This window comes from Myotis nattereri, assembly GCF_964212035.1.
Source record: "Myotis nattereri genome assembly, chromosome: 8".
Lineage (NCBI taxonomy): Eukaryota > Metazoa > Chordata > Mammalia > Chiroptera > Vespertilionidae > Myotis > Myotis nattereri.
In genome coordinates, this window is record NC_138083.1 from 49,603,644 (window position 1) to 49,622,084 (window position 18,441).

Sequence of the window (18,441 nt, forward strand, 5' to 3'; positions counted from 1 at the left end):
AGGAGCGAGGGGAGGGGAATGGGTGAAAAGGGTGAAAGGGAATAAGAGCTACAAGCTTCCAGTTATAAAATAAATAAGCCCTGGGGCAGGGGTGGGCAAACTTTTTGACTTGAGGGCCACAATGGGTTCTTAAACTGGACCAGAGGGCCGGAACAAAAGCATGGATGGAGTGTTTGTGTGAACTAATATAAATTCAAAGTAAACATCATTACATAAAAGGGTACGGTCTTTTTTTTTTTTAGTTTTATTCATTTCAAACAGGCCGGATCCGGCCCGCGGGCCGTAGTTTGCCCACGGCTGCCCTGGGGTGTAAGATACAGCACAGGGAAAATAATCAATAATATCGTAATAACCATGTATGTGACAGATGGGGACTACACTTACTATGGCGATCGCATCGTAGGGTATAAATGTTAAATTACTACATTGTACACTTGAAACTAACATAACACTGTATGTCAACTATACTTTAATAAAAAAATAAATTAAAAACAAATAAAATGTTTAAAAATTAAAGAAAAAAAGAAAGAAAACCCAAAGCAGTCCCAGACACCAGGTAACAACCCTGGTAGAACTGAGGATACCTGAATCTTTACTGCTACATGAGAGCTAAAAATAACCTGTGGGTACCGCTTGTGTTCTGTTTACCCCAGCTGTTTCTCTTTACAGATTTTTCATGTCACTCTAGTAAACCTAGAAACCAGAAAGCTCCATCACTTAAAATATAAGAGTCATTTCAACCTCCCAAAACCCTTCCACAAAACCGCAGCACACCCTTAACTATGTAAAAGACAGTAACTTATCGTCTAGAATAATCTACATGCAAAGAAAGAATGAATGAAAGTACCATATAGGAAGCAGCCCAGGAGAGCATGGGAACCACGGCCAGGTGCACAAGTGACCCAGGAGCAGGAATGTGATCACTTAACTTTCATAACTGCCCCCAAGGTCTCATCATCTCATCTCTCTCCCCGTTTCATAACCTACTCTGGCTTATTTCCTGGATCCTCCTGCAGCTAAATCACAATGATGGCTTGAATCTATGAAATAAATTTAACTTTCATGTAAAATAACTGAGTGTGTGGATGGAGTTAGCTACAAAGATATTAGCGATATCGCACAAGCACCAAGCAGGCTGGAGAACCCCATGCCCACTTGCACTGCACGTGCCCTCACTCACACCTACTTCTCAATTGTTGGCCCAAATTAGCATTTTTCTACATTCATCCCGTGAGTCCCCCATGCAGCTAGATTCTGCCATGACAGTGGAGATCTGGGGCTGATGACAGTGATAAACTATATGGCAGTGCTTCAAAGGAAATATGCTGTGGGCATTCCTTCTACTTTGCTGGGTCCGCCGATGCTTTTTAAGTTCCCCACATCAGGTGAAACATGCTGAAACATGTCATGATAGAGAGAAAGCAGACACTTGAGAATCTGAGTTGTGCCACAGCATTAGGTGTCCAGGGCTCATTATCAGCTACTGCAGCTGAGGGAAAACAAGGTGGGTGACCTACACCTCACAGTCTGATCACACCAATATCGAAATATGCTTAATCAGAGAGTGAGAGCAGAAGATGCCTTAGGTATAATTTTGTTTAACCTAATAATTTTAAAAATTAAGAAACTGAATATGTTAAAAGGAGAAAGTCTCCTTTTAAGTAAGTCTTAAAAGTCACACTTCAGACCTGAGGTTGGTACCATACTGCACCTGGGCATTCCTACTTTGCTTCCTACCTGTATGTTCTGCAAGGAGATGGAGAAAGCACTGTGCCCAGTTTGTCCTCTTGCATATGAGAAAAGACGGTAATCACGCATCCAGTTCAAAATGACTCCATGCACCCACAGACGCACACACACTCACACTCAAAGTCACCCACACTCATTGCCACTCACACACTCACACACACACACACACACACACACACATATACACATACATATATATATAAAGAAAATATCCAGCCATGAACTGGAAGTAAAAGCTGGCTCCAATGAGAGCAGTGGGTTCCTGATTTGCACCTTCTGCCAATCTACCTGGTGTGAATACCACCACTATGGCTGGTTTCAAGATATCATCCAGAGTCAACTAGCTTGCAAATTCCTGAAAATTAAAGAGGACACTCCTAAGTCAACATGAGTTAGCTCCAACACATCACTGAAAAGCTCCTTCCTTACTTAAGACTGCTATTTGGAGATTGCGTTCAAATTGAAGATTAGTGGGGAGTAGAGGAGAAATGACACAGTAGAGGAAAAGGAGACTCAATTCTTATGAATGCTGTGAACATTTGCAATTTATTTTGGCCTTCATGTAAAAGAAAGAGAAGTACTCAAATAATCAGCATGTACTATTAAGTAACATCCAATTCACATTTTAGGGACTCTGTTGACATGTACCTGAATACAGTCTAACTGAATAGCTGTGCTAGAATTTATTCCCACCATTCAATCCCTTTTAAGTACTCTAAGTTAAATCGGTGACCAGAGTCAAGTTTAGGCACTGGATCCCAGGGGACTGATAAAATCACCTCTTTGGTCATTAAGAACTTAGGTCTAACTTGGGAGAAAAAGGAACCATGATTTCATAAACCATTTTGACTACAGAAATTGAACTGAAATTTACTGCTCAATTTGGTCTTGTTTAAATACCAGTATATTACTTTATGATTTCAAATAAATGTAAGACAACTGCCTTTCTAAAACCCTCATTTTTGAGAGTGATAAAATATAATCCAAAGCTAAGAAGACAAACTAGAAGGAAATGGTTTCATCATATTCTAGCTTCTGTTACTTTTCATGTATCAACAATCGACTGGCTTTAAGCAAAGTGACCCTCTTAATCCTTTCACAATCCGTTAAAATAAAATGCCCTGAAAGCAGAATAAATTAACCCTAGACACTGAGTTCTAGACTTCTCACACATATTCTCAATGGGCAGGAATATTTTACTACCTTTTCTATGATGGGAAGGAGTTTAAGTACTTACTTTCTGAATTACTCCTTTACAGTCATGAGACAATGCCAGGTTGGAAAGGAACATGAAGACCATCTGCTGAACTGTGGGGTTCTCAAGAGGCACCTGGGAAGCCAACTTCAGGATACACAGCATCAAAGAGTTGCCGGGGGCTCCTCTGTACACAGCTAGAACGGGATACTGTCCAGAACTTGACCAGCAAAGAGAACTGCAACCTTAAAAACAACAGCTCGTCACAACATCTTCTCAGTTTCACTGTTCAGTTCAGAACAACCTCAGTTGTAAAACACATTAGTCTATCGAGTGACATGAACCTGCAGACTGCACATCAGCAGCACCGAGGCTGGTGTTGTCCATGGCCAGCCTAGTGGGCTACTATTCTCACTAAGGGCCCAGGATCGCAATTGAGCATTTAAAAACACTAGGGGTAGCCCTGGCCAGTGTTGCTCAGTGGTAGTGCATCAGCCCTCAGACCAACAGTTATGGGTTCGATTCCTGGTCAAGGGCATGTACCTGGGTGGTAGGATCACTCCTCAGCTTCGCTCAGGCAGGAGGCAACCAATCGATGTGTCTCTCTCACATCGATGTTTCTCTCTCTCTCTAACTCCCCTACTAACCCACCCCCTCCCTTCCACTTTCTCTTAAAAAAAAAAAATCCATGAGAAAAATATCCTTGGGTGAGGATTAACAAACAAACAAACAACAAAAACCCCACCATACATTACATTTATTTTTTTTATAAAGAATAAAATAAGCATGATAGGTTTTTTAAATAGTTCCCAAATAAGACATCTAATTAAATAGGAACGGAATATTAGAAATGGGAGGTAACTTGGTCTAAAGCATTTGTTTTACAGAAGAGAAAAAAAGCACAATAATTCTGTGGTGGGGTGGCAGGACAAATGCTACAGCCTTAGATGCTAGATGAAGGCACAGGCTTGGAGAAGTCAGCGACCTGCTCAAAGTCACACAGCCCACAAGCAGCAAGAGCTGGCAGTGGCATCAACTGGTTTTCCAGAGTCTCATGTCTTCTCAGTAAATTATACAACCATGTGGAGCTTATCAAGGGAAAAAGATCATCACGAAGAAATCAGAAATACATCTGACTATATTGAAACATGAACCAAAAGTTAGTTAACTTGTGAAGGCCAACTTAAGTATAACTAGACCAGAGTCAAACTCCTTCTGTAAGATAAACTCGCGCAAGGCCAGCAAACCCAAATAAGTACATTGATCTTTCTTGTGTGCATACTTTACAGCAGTATCCAACACCAATGTTTCCATTAACTGTTACATAAAACAGTCACCAATGATGCGATTTTGTTTGGAAGCAAATCAAACAGGAAAATAGAAAGTTTCTTCCTCAATTTAGTTAACTAATCACATTCTAATAGTTACATCAATTTAAGTATAAAAGTAATGCAGATAATAGCTTTAAACGATTGATATTAAAGTAAATGTTTTTGCTCAATATTTAGCAACTGATTCTTTTTTTCTCTCTTTTCTTCCCTTAACCCTAAGTTAAAGAGGAAGGGTAGGGTAGAGAAGGTGATATGGAGACATAACACTCCACACACCACAATGAGAGTTCAGCAACCTGACGGTCTGTTTAGGTCAGTCTGTGTCGGCCATTGACAAGCTGAGTGGACTGCAGCTCCAGAGAGGAGGCCGAGGCCAGTCAGACTATCAAGAAGTCAGATAACCTTCACACTGGGTGGTGACTACACGGGCTCAGGACTGTTCTGAGTTCCAGTTCTTTCTCTGATTATGTTTTGCTATTTGGAGAACCCAGCTGCTGAGCTGCTGAATGTTGATAGAATAAAGTGCACAAACTTGCCAGCCAGTTAAACCTGACATTTATGACCCTAACTTCCCAATGGAAAATTCACACCACCAGCAATTCCACTTCACCTCCCTAACAGGCTCTCCTTCCCTCCACTCAAACAGCCACTTCTCACCTTCTACCCAATCTCCCTCAGCCTCTAAAAATGCACGGCCCATAGGAGGCACTCAATAAAATGTCTGTGAAAGGAATTAATGAAAGAGGCACCCCAACTACTACCAAACCAACAGAATCTAGAACTCCCTTTCATCATACCAGTGTCCTACTCTCACATATGTAAGAGTTTTCACTTTCACCTGATTTTTAAGGTCTTACAGCATAATTTTCCCTCTCAATTTTCCTATTAAATTCAATTTCCCACTGATATAATCAAGCCAGTTTCTCCCTCTCTATTCCCTGAGCTGTGTGATGACTTCCTACCTCAACAGACATACTAACACAGTGGTTCTCAACCTTCTGGCCCTTTAAATACAGTTCCTCGTGTTGTGAACCAACCATAAAATTATTTTCATTGCTACTTCATAACTGTAATGTTGCTACTGTTATGAATCGTAATGTAAATATCTGATATGCAGGATGGTTTTAGGCGACCCCTGTGAAAGGGTCGTTCGACCGCCAAAGGGGTAGCGACCCATAGGTTGAGAACCGCTGTACTAACATTTCTGTCTGTTCTCATGATACCTACAAAGTATGCCTTTAACCAGCATACCTTCAATAAGAAGGAGAAACACTCCAAACTATGTACTCATTTTCCCAGTCTACTTTCACAACATTACATAAAATTAGCATGTTAGTATATTTTATTACTGGAAGGTAGTATTGGGTCTATTTACCATTTGGAAAATTTGCTGTATAGACACAAAGTAGCTGCAGGGCGATTTGCATCAATGAATCATCCATCAAAAGCCAGGGCCAGAGAGAGTGCAGGACAGGGACAAGATGAGCTTCAAGAGCTGCTTCCTGTAACGAAAAGGAAATAAGCACAGCATTAGTTGAATGTAGCAAAATATAAAATTAAACCAGGTCCAAAACCATCGTCACCAACATAAGGAGACAACAACCGAATTTATCTTTGCTCTGATGGCGCGAGCTGGCTTCAAAGCCCTTGTCCCCAGACTGCCTGTGAGCCTGGCAGCATGAAGAGGTCCCTTCCACCCTGAGGTGGCCAGGATATACACCTTTGGTAAGAAATGCAGAAAAATAGCCCAGCCAGAGTGGCTCAGAAGTGAGCATTGACCCAGGAAGCAAGAAGTCACAGGCTTGATCCCCAGTGAGGGGTATGCAGGAGGCAGCCAGTTAATGATGTTTCTCTTTCATCGATGTTTTTATCTCTCTGTCCGTCCCTCTCCCTTCCTCTCACTCTAAAAATCAATAAAAACACATTTAAAAAAAAGAAATGCATAAAAACAGCTTTGAACACGCCAGGTAAGCAGGAGGGTGCCATCTCACACACTGAATAACTGTAAATGCTCTGATATGGTTAAGAAATGGAATTTTCTGTTAAACATTTGATAGACGAGTTCTTCCTCCCCCTCTGTGTGAATGTGTGTGTACCCAGATCTGGTATATGTGGACAGATAGAAACAGATGGATCAGGGGTTGATTACTGCTTTTAAGTCATCTGAGTATAGTAAAATTCAGTTAAAATAGCATGCTAAATCAATAAATTCTTAAGTAACCCATAGTTTTTATTACAAAGATCAGTTACCATTGGGAAAATACTATTTGCAGCAAACAGCCATTTTAAATGAACTGGAATCAGTAGGCAATTCGCAGGCCCGTGGGCACACAAGTGGGAGCTCATATCAATACACACAACCTACAGAATTTCATGCAACATCAATGGCAGAAGAGAGTGGGAAGTTACTCCCAGCCATTCCCGTGCTCCCCACTCCTCTTGAGGTTGGGCCTGAACACAGCCCTATGACTGCGGCAGGTGACCTTGCTTCTGTTTCAGTCGAGACAGAAATGAGCAGGTGTAAGCTCCTCCTCTACTCCGCATTCACCTGTGTTCTGCCCACTCAGCCATCCTGACTGGCAGTGAGGAATGGCAGCTCCTGTGCTGGAGACTGACATGTCTATCTGTGTTCTGGAACACAGCCCACCTGCCTCTCAGGGCACTTGATCCATCAATTAGTTCTTTTCTCCCTGTCTCTTTAATAACTAGTCCCTAGTTTGATTCTTGTTCACATTCAAACAGTTTATAGAAAAACAAACACACAGACCAACTTCCGTTAATGCTACGTGTCCTAAATTAGAATGCTGCTTCTAGACCAAGCTTCTAGAAAGAATGCCCTCGTTGCTGTCACTGCCCACCTCTTACTTAATCTTCAGCTTACTTTGGCATATTTTCGGTCGTATGGTACAAAGAAGGCCATGCCCATCTTTGCAGTTACCAAACCCTCATCTATTATAGGTCTTTTTTCCTTTACCTCCTTGGATCCTCTCTAGCCTGGATTATCTCCTAACTCTCTCCAGCATTCCCTTCTCCGTTCTTTTCTTCATTATATTTTCCAAGGATATGATGACCCGGACTTCCACTCTACACTCTCCTGGGAAATTTCAACAATAGTCACAGCTACACACAGCACATATGTACTGATAACCCCTAACATCCCAGCCTGTTTCATCCCTCAGAGCCCAGAACTATGTATCTACTGATGACCAGCCATGTTCTACCCGAACATCCCACAGACACTGTGCTAAAGTGTCAGACCTGAATGTGAGGCTCTCTCACACCTATGCTCATTCTAGAATGCACAACCTAGAGCAAGCATGTCCAACTCAAAGGCTAACACGGCCAAATAAACAAGGTTTAAGTTTATGTGGGCCGCAAAAAAACAAAAGCTCCCATTTTCATAGAAATGTAGGTTTATTTCGATAGAGACATGCTGAATACAAAGGGCTGAAATGAGTAATCATTAACATAAAATAATAGGCTATTTAAATAAAAATTAATATTTTTTCTTGAACATTAACTTACCAGACACTGAATAACTGCACAAATCAATAAGCGTAACGCAAATAAACCTATTTTTCTTATTCTCCAAAAGCAAAATATTTCCTGTTGCGCACACCAAACAAGTCAGTCCAAGACTAATGACGTGACAATCGGCTGCTAAAATATTCGCTGCTAGTATTAGGGAGAGAAATGGTGCACCTGTGCGTAAGGCGCGTAAGGGAAATGAATGCAACACAATTATAGTAATCAGTCACTAGCGAATGTTGTAGTTCATTATTATTAATTATATACAACAGGATATTATAAAAATTGTTAAAAACTTTTATTAAAATGTTTCTTATATACCGTTACATTGGCTGGGCCACAAAAATACTCATTGTGGGCTGTATGCAGCCTGCGGGCCGCAAGTTTGACATGCTTGATCTAGAGCCTGGAAGTCACTCTGCCTTTCTCCTCCTTCTCAGATTTACTCTCCACCCTGCTTCCCTCTTCTACCTGCCTCGTCATCTCTTGCCTGGACTACCACTGCCCCTACCTCTAACCTTGTCCACTGTTTAACTCATTTACTTCCCAGTCACTGTGACCATCCCTTATGAAAACTCCTTAATGTTACAAGTATACAGACTCTGGGGTAGGGTGAGGGTGGATCAATCAGTGAAATTCCATGAGAGTGGCCAACAGTTAGTAATGGGAGTGTAAGTTGGAGTAGAAAAGAAATTAAGAATCTTTGCCTCATCAGACTTTACTTATACTCAAGAGTAATCTAAATATTCTCTTTTGGATTTACTCCTTATCGACAACTTAGATATGCAGAAATGGTTTGCCTTTTTATAGTTGGCTAACATGTTACAAGTGTGAACACGATATTTGTGCCAGTGCCCAAGCTAGCATCTTCCAAATCCAGAGAAGCAGGTCTGACCCAGGCCTTCCCTGAGTCACGGAGGAATAATAGCTGCACAAGGGATCTGAAGGTTAATAAAGGTCACCTCTATTCTGAGTAAAAAGTTCATATGTAGGGGATTTTAATGAAATGTATAAGTACTTAAATCCCATCAAACTTTGGAAGTACAAATTATCAGTTATGTGTCTTGGGCAATCATTTAAGACGGCTTAAGGATTAGGTGTTCAAGGTGTTCATTTTCCAAATACTGTGTGCTTTCTAGTTTTATCCCAAGTAAAAGCAAAAGAGGGTGAGACATTATTTTTAAAGGAAGTTCTTGAAATGTCTTTGTCTTACTCATTTTCTGTGAGAAAGCCAGTGCTTCAGAGGGCTGGATCACTATGACCAGAGTATGGAGACACTGAGTCCTGTGCAGTGCACCTATGGGCTTTCAGGGGCGGCATGGCGCTTAGACAGAGTGCAGCATCTCAGAGGTCCCCAGGTGGGGCCAAGTCAATGTGCAGGGGGAGCCCTGGAGCTGGAGGGAAGAGCCTCCCGAGATGGACAAGGGGGACAGGGCCACGCTCGGCAACAGCGGGCAGCATGTTCTGCTCAGAAGCGGGAGACACTCTCACCTTCCTTGTGAACAGACACCTCCACTTACTCCCTTGGAAAGCTGTCTGAAAAAGTCCTGCCTCAGAAGATAGGCACAACCATTCATTCCATCTCAGAAAAAAGCCAGTGAGATGCATAACAGGGCAGAAAGAGGCTCAAGTCTGTCTGAGCAGTTACCAAACCCTCATCCAAAGTCCAAGTTTCAGTGACAAAGCTAAAATTCTGCCGTAAGCAAGAACTGTCATCAGTGCTGAAGAATAAGATTCTGAGAACACGGAGTTCCAAGAACAATCAACAATGCATCTAACACTAAAATTTTCTATTTTCCCATCTACATCAGCTCACAGAGAAATGAAACTGCTATAAAAATCTGAGAAGTAGCACTACTTACTTTACCTTCTTCATTCCGATAGAGACAGTTTCTCAGAAGCTGCATGGCAGTGCTTAACTCTTTAACAAAGCCATCCTCCTGTTCAAAGAGAAGCAGTTGAAGGATGTGAGCACAAGGGCATGTTCCACCTTTATGTACAGCATCCCTTCCCTTTGGTCCCATTACCATGCAGCCATGAGCTCGCTGCCCTGACCACCATCACTTTGCAGGCACTGACAAGGTAATGATCTCTGAAAGGTGACCGTATCTCAAGAAGTGCATCCACCATGAAAAAGCCATTTCTGTTCTATCGAGCATGGAGGAACTGAGATATATAATAAACTCCATGCTCCCTCTCAATAAAATGAAGCAGGTACTGACTGGTTTTCAATCATATCAGTGCTGGCTGACTCTCTCCATGATGAAGTAAAGGCCTCTGCCCAGAGAAGAGAGGAGGCAGGAAAAGAAACTGCGCACACCTAACACCCTGCATCAATACAACTATTACACATGGCTTTCTCTCAGTGTCTAATCAAATGCAGAAGAAACTAGTTATTGCATAAAGCATGCTCTACTGGCCTTGGCTATATAGATACATGTATATTTGTGTTCATAAATACACACACGTCCATTTTCTCAAGGAACCTATGTGGCAGATCTTTTTAACCAGAGTTATTATTATTAACAGTTTTTATGTGGCAGCAATGGCTATTCTGAGTTTATATGGACATGCCATTTGAGTCCAGCCGACTCAACGCTAGAAAGAGACACTCAGACATCACGGAAAGCAATAATCAGAGGTTAGGAATGTCAGCTCTCCAACCACCTGGATCCAGGCAAATACTGGCTTTATCAATTACTAGTTATATGACAGTGTTGTCATGAGTGGACACGGGGTAGTAAACAGGAAGATGTTAGAACAGTGCCTGGCACAGTGAGTTACAGCTCATTCCTAGTGTGCCTGTGCTCACTGTGAAAAATCTTCTTTCAGTTGTATATAAAATTTATCATGCACACTCCAAAATGTTTACAACTATATAATATATACATTTCACTTAAATGTACACACACACACACACACAACCTGCTAATGTAGAAATCACATTAATTTATCTGTGCCTTCCTTCTAAATCAGACACTCATTTCAACCAAATGCTGGTGTCATTTCTAAGCACAAGGACATTGGCGAGAGGATTCCCTACGCGTGCAGAGTTCTAGAATCTGCCACCTTTTTCCTGAGCGCGGCTTTCCCTGGCCTCAGGGAATCGAGGCTCAGCTGGGCACTGACGTGCTTCATCTGTTCAATGCAGTTGTCGATGAGATCGGCTGAAAGACAAGAACCAGAACTAGCGAAAGGATATGCCATTTCCCAGTAAGCCAACACCACATGTACCAATCAAATTCTCAGCAATTACACTTTACTCCTGACCAGCTCCATGTCAGCATTTCCAGTGAGAGAATAGTGAGTCAGAAGGAAAATGTAAGAGAACTAATATGCTAAAGCCTACTTGTTTTCAAATTATTATAATACTCCCCAAATCCAGTTACTTTCTGAGGAATGCATAGTTTGTTTCAGTAGCAAATCACAAGTGAAATGAGTGGACTTGATGGTGCTGTTACTGTCCTCCAACTCTAAGGCCAGTGTTCTCTCCTTCCAGATGAGAAACTGCAATTGTCTAGGGGGAAATTCATATTAAAATACAGGTTCATCTAGTGCTATTGTTGTCACCATCAGAACTATGTGGTGTGCTTTTTATTTTCAGGTATGTAACATGTGCTTGTGGTCACTAACATTATTATAAAATTGAGTGGTGTTACTTATTGAGCCTCTGTAATATTTAGATATTCTCTAGAGTAGGAATCATTGCACACAAAAAATACTCTACACGTATAATCTTTTCATTTTAAAAGTAACGCACATTTAACTATTTTTTAGCAGCCCTGATAGTGTAAGTTTTTTTAAATTTAGAGTCCATAAAAAATTAAAACAAAAAAGCAGTAAACCTGAATTGACATATGGCATAAAAACACACGGTGGTCAGGCAGCCCACCTTTTAAAGCGAGCTTCTGAGCCCTCCTACTGACAGCCAGCAGCGACAACAGCACATTCGCAGCCACTCTCTTTAAGACATCTTTGGAGGGTTTCCCTTCGTAGCACTGTGAAGATAACAGAATACCTGCACGTTATGGCCCCTAACTCCAGGCCACCTGCCTTTCTCCCTGGTCCCCACACCTCCCCACCAGGGTTTTCATCGGTGCTGCTACCCTCCTATCACCGGGTAACCGTCATCGGTCATACTACAGAATGCCCACATTCTGGATGTGTCTGTCTGTTGCCCTGTGAAGATTTTCTCGTTTTCGCTCTTCTGTGCGTCCCATTTAGTGGTGTGCTAGCTCTAAAGACCTGACTCAATTCAGGTGAAATCTTTTGTGATACTATTCTCATGTGGGTATATGTACACATTTTCCTACAATTTTAAGGGGTTCATCAATTCCAGCATCTGAATCAAGAAGCTCACAATTTGATTTCTAAATATTAGGTAATTCAAATTTCATAACTTTCCCTTCTACAAGTAATTTTCAAAATGATCCAGCTTTAGGATGTCATGATTAAAACTGAGCTTAAATGATAACTTGACATAAAATATACGACAGCATAATTACTAGACACAACTCCACTTTCACCTGGAGCTTGTACTTGCCAATGTGACCGGAGGCACCTGCAGAGAGGGGACAGTGATTCCACTTTAGACATCTCAGGCTGCTGCCCCCACAGGCAGGTCTCAACCTGGCCAGTGGGTTAAATGTTAGATGCCTGGGGCCAGGGGTGCTTGATAAAGATCATGCTGAGTGTAACCAGGAAGAAGGGGGGAGAGGCAGGAAGTATTATAGGATGATGAAATAATTTGGAGTAAATCCTATAGTCAACCATGAGAATCCTAATTTGTCTATAAACTCAATCTTCACTAATAATAGGAAAACTGTTCTTCTCTACACATACTTATTGAAACTGCACGTCAGTAATTTGAGAAAAACCAAACTGATCTCGCTGAAAAGTACTACTCATCAACTAACTGTAGAATGAAGATACAATTCCTTTTTTTACTTTGTCTTAAATTGGCCTGGGCCCTTTAACGAATATTACATATTCATGTCCTACAGTTTACATGCACAAAAAGAGTATGAATTATTAGGAAACACAGTTTAAATAATTGGTTAATGTATCCATATCCACATAGAATACTTTATATATTTTGTAATTTGGAAGAAATGGAGGGGAAAATTAGCTAGTCATTAGGAAAATCATTGAGGTACCCTGTGGCTCATTTTCCTTGACCAAGAAGGTAACAGCAAAAGATTATAAACAGCCAGCACCGGTTTGGCTCAGTGGATAGAGCGTTGGCCTGCGGACTGAAGGGTCCCAGGTTCGATTCCGGTCAAGAGCATGTACCTTGGTTGCAGTCACATCCCCAGTAGGACATGTGCAGGAGGCAGCTGATCGATGTTTCTCTCTCATCGATGTTTCTAACTCTCTCCCTTCCTCTCTGTAAAAAATCAATAAAATATATTTTTTTTAAAAAAGAAAGTAGCTGGGGAATAAAACAGCCAGCCTGCAGGTCTCTGAATTCACCCACGGCTGTGGTCAAGGCTCCCAGAGTTGCTGGCATGCTGGCATGAACAGGGTGGGGTCAGCACCCCATCCTCATCAAAGGAAAGAAATCCATGTTGGCTCCATGAGTCATCAAACTCCCTGAAGAAGAGCGTGTCAGTGAGAACCAGGACCCCCTCCCCAGAAAAAAGTGCTCCACCAGAGCCAAATTTCCAAAATTAATAATGCTTTGGATAGGAGCTGGGGGAGGACTTTTGTCAAAGTGTGGACTTGAGTTTCCTGTTACTATATTCTTTCAGGTACAAAATCGGGCTCAATTAATCATTGGGCATAAAACCTCTTGTTCTGATGGAGAATGAGATCAGTGGAACAGTGTCCAGTTTTGGTTTTAAATGAAGAAAAATTGAGTGGAATGAGTAGGGTCATTGCTACAGGAAAGCTGTGGCCTCCTGAGAAGTGACATTGAGAAATGTTTTGAGGTCTTTTTTTCCCTAGAGATCCAGTTTCTGAAGGAGCTGCTGGAGAGAGACAGAAGAGAAAACATCAAGGGACCCCTTATTAGGCTCCTTATCAGCGCTCAGAGGCAACCATAGTCTGTTGGGCAAGAGACCAGCTCCTGTGAGGAGTCCTGTGACCCCTCCCAGGCAGGTCTAGGCTGGCCGGGCAGCTGCCCTGCCTCTGTCTGCCTGTCTGCATTCTAGCTTGCTCAAGTCTGCTGTGCACAGGGAGTCCTCTGTATCTGCAGGATGCTCTCAGGCAGAAAACGGCAAAAGTGGCCAAATCCTGAGCAGCAAAGGGATGGTAGCAAGTCAGCGGATAGGAAGCACCTTCTGCTCCCTCGGAAATGGAAGCAATACCTCAACGTGAGAGTGGACTACAGTTCCACCTCTCAGTGAGAAGACAAAAGCAGGACGCCACATGGTTACTACAAAGGAGGATTCTTAAAATTGCAAAGTATGGTAATAACTTCTACCTGAAAACACTATTGTGCCTCTTAGGAAACACTTGTTTTCATGATTAATCTATTTATAAAATAACAATACTTTACAGTGATTTTTGGTTTTTGATGAAACAAAAATCTTGGTTCATATTTTAGGATTACAAAAATAATTTTAAAGATAAAACAGGTATCAAAGCTTGGAATGGGGGCATTTTCTCACACATGTGACAATCAGGTCTGCCTACTTCTATAAACATAACCCCCTTAAACACATGTAACCCCATTAATAAAAGCCTATGTGGTTGTGACATCCTCACGCCATAACGAGTGATCACCAGGAGGCTGGGTGTGTAGCAGGCGCACGCGGGTGGGCGGGGACTTGACGCTGCATGCGCGGTGCAGAGGCGGGTCCCGAGGCTCCGGCCTACCTCTTTGGGGCAATCCATTGAGGAGCCCCGGATGGGTGGGCAGGGCCTACCTCTTTGGGGCGATGGATCGCGGGGCTCCCACACTGTGAGAAGGCACAGGCCAGGCTGGGGGACCCGCTCCCCCTGTGCCCGCCTCCCCATAGTGCATAGATTTCGTGCACCGGGCCTCTAGTTCATTTATATAAATCAAATGTCGCTTAAGTGAACATATTTTCAAAGATATTAACATAGCAATAAATTGTGAGTTAAACTTCATCCCCAAAGTATATCCAGTGCCCTTATGACAGACTATTGTGTTGAACTGCTGAGCTTAGATCACTAATACTTCATTCTGAATTTTTACATCATATTCTGGTCAACATTAGAGGTAGGAACTGCACTGGAAATAATATAACTTTATATACTCTTCTCTTATTTCAATGTTCATGAGTACTAATTACTTTTTAAATCAAATGATTAAAAATATTTTTACAAGACCAAGACTGAAAGTAAAGTGTTTTATTTTTGTTTTGTTTTTTTATTCTCACCCAAGGATATATTTATTGATTTAGAGGAAAGGAGAGAGAGAGAGAAACAATCGGTTGCCTCCTGTATGCACCCTGACAGGAGATCGAAGCCACACCCTAGGCACGTGCCCTGAGTGGAGATCAAACCCACAACCTTTTGATGTACGGGATGAGGCTCCAACCAGCTGAGCCACTTGACCAGGTCTGAGAGTGAGAGTAAAGCTTTAAAAAAATCAAAAAATCACGTACCTGAATAATGGCTTCAGTAAGTCGTTCTAGAGACTTCTGGTTTTCCTGAGTTTTATCAAGAAGTGAAGCCACTGTTGAACTGGGGCATGAATCTGTTTTATCCTTATCCCGAAGACGCCTCTTTGCTTCTTCAGTCAAGAGAATAGAAAGGAACTGCAGGCTGGCAGTGCAGAGAGAGGGGCTGGTAGTAGACAAACCCACACATTTGCAGAACATATCTAGTAAAGAGGATAATTCCATATGTAAATATTTAAAAATTTCCTCCAAAAAAAAAAAGTGAATCAGACTGATCTGATTAATTTTTAATTAAGTAAAGTGATCAGTAGTTCAAGTATCACAAGAATAACTCTACTATTTAAAAGTAATTTGAATAGTACTAAGACAACATACTGAATCAAGGAAATCTCCTTAATTTTTGTTTCATCCTTTTTATCTGAGCTCTAGAGTTAACTTTTTAATTTTTATTTCAGTGTTAATCTAAAAAATGTTAATGTAGCCCTAGCTGATTTGGCTCAGTGAATAGAGCATCGGCCTGCAGACTGAAGGGTCCCAGGTTCGATTCCGATCAAGGGCACATGCCCAGGTTGCAGGCTCAATCCCCAGTAGGGGGCATGAAGGAGGCAGCTAATCAATGATTCTCTTTCCCTCTCCCTTTCTCTCTAAAAATTTAAAAAAAAAAGTTAATGTAACTATACTCTAAAGTATCTAGATTACCACCTTATAAGTGTGACTTTGTTTCCACTTTCAAACAAGTTGATGCCAACCAACTTAAAGCAAGACTTAGTATGCAGTGTTGGACCAATGCAGGAACCATGGTTTCATAGTAGCTCTGAAAGAACAGAGTGAGATGAACCCATCTGCAAACAACAGAGTGGAAAGAATAGGCAAACCAACTCAGAAGAACATACACTGAATCAGTCATTATTCATTTCCTGTTGTGAGCACTGATTAATTTAATCAAAAGAACATTTGCTTCATTACATTAATTTTATGAATTTGATAGCCCTGGTTTATAATTTTGTCTTACTTTTATATTATTTTGGATTCATACTTGGGTAAGAGTTGTAACCATGAGAATTTCTACCTAGATTTAGGCTACAGAAATTTTTATGTTCTTAAGTAACATAAGGAAAATAATTTAATCAGCAGTGGGGTTTCATGAGAATTCTGTTCATGTACATAATGTCCTATATATTAGTCAAGTTCGAGCAAAGATTATTATAGTAAGTTATTGAGTAAGTTATTGAGTGACCAAAGGGTATTTTAAATGTGTATGTGTACATGAAATAGAGAAAAAAAGCAAACAAAAACTAATAACTCCATGGCAAAGAATATCAATGATAATTTTTATTAGTTATGATTTCATTAACATCACTATTATCAAAGCTAACTGTTCATGTAGTATGTTACTTTTGATTGGCACCATTATCTAAAACTCTCTGTGTGTTTTGCAGAAAGACTTTGAATTTAATATGTCTTTATTTTATCACTAGAGAAAGAAGGTCAGGTCAACAGGCTTAGATCAGGGTCAACAAACTTTTTCTGCCAAGACCCAGAGAGTGAATGAATATTGTAAGCTCTGTGGGTCATGGGCCTTTGTCACAACTGCTCGACACCACCACCAAGGCAGGAGAGCAGCCTGGGCAGTGAGGGAACGAGTTCAGTGCAGCCATGTTCCAGTAAAAGTATATTTACAAAACAGGTGATGGACCATGCGGACCAGCTGGCTGAGGTGCCCCATGAGCCCCATAAAGCACCTTGCTTTACAGTATTAGTGACTCAGGTGGTAAATAAACCCTGTGGATGCATAAGGAAAATCTCAGTCTCACTCACTCAATCAATCTCTTCCAATATTTATCTCTTTTAACAAAATAATGATCACTAAATGGATGCTATTCCCCTTAGAGTAAACTCAGAACTTCTATATCGAGGAATCTAACAATTCCATTTCTTATTGCACATGTATTTCCCTATAAATCTTACTTCAGAACTACACTCTGGTTAAAATATATATCATCCGTTTAATTTTACAGAATGACCAAATGATAAAATAAAATGTGGAAACAAGTCAACTGAATTAGTGATAACTTGGAAACTTAAATTCGATTATGAACACTTTTAAACTGGTTATTTATTTTAAAGTAACACATATGTTACTTATAAACAGTTATGTAAAAAAAGGCTCCTGCTATGCAAAAATTTAGATGAGACTTTATGAAAAATTAAAGACAGTAGTTATTTTTAAAATAATCATTTGTTTAAAAATAATCATTTATTTACTCTAGTCAGTAACCATTATATGGAAAACATAAAAATAACTACACTACATTTCTGTGTTGTAAGAAAAGCCCTATGACTTGAGATTAGACACTTTTACTAGAAGTCTCCATGTGACTGTGTACACAGGATGCTATGTGCAGATTTACTCACACAAAATGCACACATGTGAGGCAAGAGCCCAGTTTTCATGCCAACCCAACAAAATCTATCTCACTGTTTTATAATCATGTCATATTGTATCTTCATAATGCCACAGGCTTTTCTTACCTGTGTTTTGGTACCCTGAAATGTGTTTCAATTTTTCTAAAATGCACTTTGGGGGCTCAAGAGCACTACGAATGTCTTGAAGCAAGCACCTGGGTTTCCCTCTCATGGGCCATGCCATAATTACTTAATTTTAGAGAATACATTATTATATAAAATCATAATTAACGATTATCTTCATTTGTTATGAGCAGAAGACCCCAAACCAGTGACAGCAGCTCCTTACCAACCACTGCCGCCCAGTGCTTGGCCAGACCCGTCGTGATGGGTGGCAGCGAGGCAGTTCCTGCTTTCCTCAGGAGGGTGGCCAGGAGGTTAAATAAATGTGTCCACGTGTGATAAAATGCCAATGCTAACTCTGCATCTATCAAGTTAATCAAGACATATCAAGTTATTAACGCAAAGCAAAAGAACCTTTTAAAACACAAAACTCACAAGCCACTTCATTACATTTAAAATAAGAGGGATGTACTTGTCAAATGGAAACAAACATAATTCAGCATGAATTTACTTCAATTAT

At 40.9% G+C, this 18,441-nt stretch overlaps 1 protein-coding gene across 1 annotated transcript in view; it reads right to left on the reverse strand.

Moving 5' to 3' along the window:
• The window catches only part of RTTN (rotatin), a 112,846-nt gene that overhangs the window by 6,678 nt on the left and 87,727 nt on the right, over positions 1–18,441 (reverse strand). The window contains exons 39-45 of the mRNA XM_081098054.1: positions 18,148–18,285; positions 15,378–15,595; positions 11,696–11,801; positions 10,873–10,970; positions 9,666–9,743; positions 5,651–5,777; positions 2,987–3,189 (exon numbers count right to left, since the gene is read on the reverse strand). Coding sequence (XP_080954180.1) covers positions 2,987–3,189; positions 5,651–5,777; positions 9,666–9,743; positions 10,873–10,970; positions 11,696–11,801; positions 15,378–15,595; positions 18,148–18,285 — 968 coding nt within the window. The remainder of the gene's footprint in view (positions 1–2,986; positions 3,190–5,650; positions 5,778–9,665; positions 9,744–10,872; positions 10,971–11,695; positions 11,802–15,377; positions 15,596–18,147; positions 18,286–18,441) is intronic.